Raw genomic sequence first — 4,889 nt, 5'->3', positions numbered from 1 at the left:
GTCTGGAGTCTCCACCCTTGCTTGGCTAGGAGTGCTTTGTTAAAACCCTTCAAATCCCGAAAACCCATGCCCCCTTTCTCTTTTGGCTGTCACAACTTTTCCCAGCTCATCCACGCAACCCATTTCTTCTCCTTTTTCTGCCCCCACCAGAATTGACTTACCATACTAGTAAGTTCATCACAGAGAGTATTAGGGAGTTTGAAGCAGCTCATTGTGTAAGTCAGGATAGCTTGAGCCACTGCCTTAATGAGAACTTCTTTTCCAGCCGTCGAGAGCAACTTTTTTTTCCACCCAGCCAATTTCTTGGCCACTTTCGCTTTTAACTGTGCAAAAGTGTGCCGATTAGGGAAGGCAGGCCAAGATAAGTTTCATGTTGTCTAATCACTTGGGCACCAAGCAAATTTTTAATAGCTTCCTGGTCCTCCATGGCAATGTTTCAGCTGAAGTATAGGGCTGTTTTTTCCTTGTTCAACTGTTGACCTGAAGATTCTTCATACACCTTCAAAATCCTTAGGATCTCAGTACTTTCCACCACCGTTGCTCGGCCAAAAATGAGGCTGTCATCTGCGAAAAAAAGATGCGAAACTCGCGGTCCCCTTCTACATGCTGACACACCTCGCAGTTGTTTATTTTGCACGGCTTGGTGAAGCATTGCCGACAAACCTTCTGCACACAATAGGAAGAGGTAGGGTGATAGTGGATCCCCCTGCCTCAATCCTCTTGATGGTATTATCCGCCCTGTCGGTACACCATTAATGCGGACAACATAGGTAACAGTACTGATGCATCTCAGTATCAGACCGATCCACCTCTCTGCAAAACCCATCTTTCGCATGATCTGCTCCAGACATCTCCATTCAACCCTGTCGTAGGCTTTGCTCATGTCGAGTTTCAAGGTCATTTCCCCTTCCTTGCCTTTCCTTTTTTGGCTGATGTGGAACATAGTTTCCGAGGCTACCAACACATTGTCTGTAATGAGCCGTTTTGCCACAAAAGCACTCTGATTCTCGCAAACCAGATTAGGCAGCACCTGTTTCAGCCTGTTTGCAATAGTCTTGGAGGCAATTTTGTAAACTACATTACACAAACTTATAGGATGATATTCAGTCACAAGTTTGGGTTCTTTCACTTTTGGAATTAAAACTATATGGGTTTCATTGAAGTTCAGGGGGGTAACACCCAAATTCAAAAAATCCAAAACAGTTTTAGAGACAACAGCACTTACATCATATTGGTCTTTATCTTTTACATCATATTTCAATTTAGTCTCTAACATTTCAATTGTATCAATTTAGTCTCTAACATTTCAATGTTATGTTAATTCGGTCTCTGCCGTTATCCCTTAGATGGAAAAATCTAATATATCAAATGGAATAATAAAAAATAATTTTTCATGCCACATAAGATTTAAATAAATAAAAAATCAAATTTTGTGTTCCCATGAGAACATTCTATCTTCTCCCTCATCCTCACTTGCTTTGCAAATTACATCTGCCTCTCTTCTCCCTCATCCTCACTCACTAGCTTTGTAGAATATTGCATTACGTAATAAACAATGGACTAGTAATCAACACCTATGAGATAATAAACTAAAACATTTTGCTTTGGAAACAAAACAAAACAAAAATTTGTTTTAGAATTTTCCATCCAAATCCTGTTGTTAAATGGGTTATCTTGCTTCTCCAAATCCTTCACTGTACCCACTTCCACTTCTGATAAATTAGCAAACGACTTTGATTTCCTAGTAAAGTGATTCAATAATCCCCTCCTGTGTACCAAATACCAAACCCGGCCAAATTACAACTTGTTAAAAAATCATCACTTTTTCATAAAGAAAAAGTAAAACTTTCGTAGGATAGAAATGAAATAATTGCTTGATGGGAAGAGAGTCTTCCAAAGAAGACACAGAACCAAGTCCTTGAAATTGCTCTAAACCTCTGTTGACAAAAAGTCATCGTTTTCTTCTTCTTTGCTATCATCGGGGCTCCGATTAAAGATGAACCCTCAAACGATTCCTCATCTTCTTCCACCGGAGCCTTCATGAGTACACGAATCCCAAACCCTGCTCGACGTCATTTAGGATCACATCCACATCATTTTATAGCAGCTGATGAAACGATACCGTACTTTGTTGGTGGTAAAGACGACAACTCGATGCTAAACGTGGGACCACCTAATAGAACTAGAACCTCCATCAACCACACAAACAAATGGTTTGATCAAGATTGTTTTTTGATTTTACAGATTTACTCTCACCCTTGTCCTCTTCGTCTTCTTCCCCTTTTAGGTTTCCAGATTGTTGGGTTGCTTCTCATCATTTACAAGAAAGACAGGGTGGGATGCGTAGGATAAGGAAGAAGTGGGTGCAGGTTAATATGAGAGGGAGATGCAATTTGGGAGAGAGGGATTTTAAAATCTTCTTCAAACTTGAACTCTCGTGGGAACTGTGGAACACACAATTTGGGTTTTTTTATTTATTTTTTATTTATTTTAATTCTAACATGGTAGCATAATTGGCATTTGATGTGGCATAAGAATTTATTTTTTATTATTCTATTTGACACATTAGATTTTTCCATTAAAGAAATAACGGTAGGAATCAAATTAACACGACATTAAAAGGTTAAGAACCAAATTGACATTTGATGTAAAAGATAGGGATCAAATTTATAATTTATCCTAAATTCAAATAGGGCAAGACTTAGATATAGTACTTAGGTGTTATTCCTTAGGTTTCTCTCTTAAAATTCTGTTATGTGGATTTTTTCTCATGAGATGAAAGTATATATTTTAGTTAAGTAGTCACATTGTTAAATCTTAAGAGGGAAACACATTTCCTAATAAAAACTTTTTGCCGTGATTGTCTAACGGTTTTTTTTTTTTTTAATATGAAAATTATAGTTATATAAAAATGTTTGTTATTTCAATTAATGGGAAGCCAAAACATCGAATATACAATTTTGGCATATTATTTTATCAGTATAGAGTATTTTTTGACTATGATTTATTATCATTATGACAATAAAAATGAATTTAAAATGGTTGGTTGCTTAGCCTATTTAGAGGCCTTCATATTCGGCCAATGAAGGGAGAATAAATAAATAAGTTTAGAAAGAAAGCTTGGCTTTATCTTCTCTACTTCTTCTTCCTACTTTATAATAATAAAAAATTAAAAAAAAATTCATATATTAAATTTTTTTGGGTAAAAGAAAATATTATTCGAGTGTTTCAAATCTTATAAGATGTGTAGGCTTGTAAGGATAATCAGCGAAAGTTGCTGGGTTGTTGTATCCCGCTATAAGAGTTGAACAAAAGATAAGGCCAACAGAAGTTTGATTCGGACACAGACAGCAAGCAGAAGATGAGGCCAACAGAAGTTTGAAATTACCAAAATTGCAGCAACAGAAGATATGATGACAGATTAGCGTTTCGAATTTAAGTTGTGACAAATTAGCTTCTGCTTTTATCTATTTAAGAATGGCAGATTTCTCTTTTTCTCTTCCCCATTCAGGATATTGGTCATCTCGAACAGGATTAAATTCTCATTCAATTTTCAGTTGATAAGATTTGCACATTAGCGTAGACAAAAAAAAAAGGTCTGAAAATGATGCAGCCTAAAATTATATCAAGGGAAACCATCAAACCCTCCTCTCCAACCCCACCTCACCTCAGAACTCACAGCCTCTCCTTTTTTGATCAGTTCTCTTCTCGCAATTATGTACCACTTGTTTATCTCTACCCCAAGTGTGGCTCTGATAAATCGGGTCAGCTTAAGAATTCCCTATCTAAAACTCTTTCTCGATACTACCCATTTTCTGGTAGAAACAGAGATAGAGCTTTTGTTGACAGTAACGATGAAGGAGTGGTGTTTTTAGAAGCTCGAGTCAAATGTATGCTATCGGAGATCCTCGAGAACCCAAGTGCTGAGACGCTAAACTTGTTATTACCAGATGATTTTCTGCGGAAAGATTCGAACTCGAGCAGCATAGTGGCTATTCAGATAAGCTACTTTGACTGTGGAGGTATGGCTATTGGTGTGTGCATGTCACACATCATTGGAGACGCAGCCACTATGGTCACGTTCATCAATGATTGGGCCCACTATGAGTCGTAACCCAGATGGAGAATTATCTCCTGAGTTCAACTTGGCTTCTATGTTCCCACGAGGTGACCTAACAATTATGCCCGAAGTTGCTCCTAAAGTAGGAAACAGTTTCGCCAAAAGGTTTGTCTTTGATGCCTCTAAGACAGCTGCCCTCAAGGCCATAGTGGGTGACAAAGTGAAAAATCCCACACTTGTTGAAGTTGTGACTGCACTTATATATAAATGTGCAATTTCTGCATCTAGATCAACTTCTGGTTCCGCAAAACCAACCCTTTTACTCCTACCAGTTAACATGCGTAAAAGGACGGAACCACCTTTGCCAGAAAATACTATGGGAAACGCGGCTTCCCTTTTTGCAGTATCAACAATGGAGGGGGAGAGTGATATAGAGTTGCATGGTTTGGTGGGTCAAATGAAAGAAAGCATGGCACGATTTTGCAACAGTTACGTGAGAAAGTTTAGGGGGGAAGAATGGTTCTTAACCATTAAAGAGTTTTGGAAAGAGTTAAGTAAATTATTCATTGGTGGTAATCAAGTTGTATATATTAGTAGCAGTTGGTGTAGGTTCCCATTTTATGAAGCGGATTTTGGGTGGGGAAAGCCAATATGGGTGACTACTGCTAGTCATGTGCAAAAGGGTGTTATCTTTATGATGCATACAAGAAATGGGGATGGAATTGAAGTATTTGTCAATTTGGAAGACGAAGACATGGCTGTATTTGAGCGTGATGCAGAGCTTCTTGGATATGCCTCTTTTAATCCGTGTGCTTTGGCACTGATTTGA

The 4,889-nt window shown here is 38.1% G+C and overlaps 1 protein-coding gene across 1 annotated transcript; it reads left to right on the top strand.

Annotated features, from left to right (window-relative positions):
• Positions 1-3,604: 3,604 nt before the first annotated feature.
• LOC126719744 (acylsugar acyltransferase 3-like) lies at positions 3,605-4,889 on the top strand. Its single transcript, XM_050422268.1, has 2 exons — positions 3,605-4,022; positions 4,120-4,889. The coding sequence occupies exons 1-2, from the start codon at positions 3,605-3,607 to the stop codon at positions 4,887-4,889; spliced, it is 1,188 nt and encodes a 395-aa protein (XP_050278225.1).

Source organism: Quercus robur, chromosome 3 (assembly GCF_932294415.1).
Source record: "Quercus robur chromosome 3, dhQueRobu3.1, whole genome shotgun sequence".
Classification (NCBI taxonomy): domain Eukaryota; kingdom Viridiplantae; phylum Streptophyta; class Magnoliopsida; order Fagales; family Fagaceae; genus Quercus; species Quercus robur.
This window is presented reverse-complemented; position numbering and strand designations above follow the sequence as displayed.

Excerpts from the sequence above, each read along its gene's own strand:
- LOC126719744 (XM_050422268.1), top strand. The coding sequence starts at position 3,605 with ATGATGCAGCCTAAAATTATATCAAGGGAAACCATCAAACCCTCCTCT. Across the intron at positions 4,023-4,119 it reads AAGCTACTTTGACTGTGGAG|ATGGAGAATTATCTCCTGAG; the intron begins GTATGGCTATTG and ends GTCGTAACCCAG.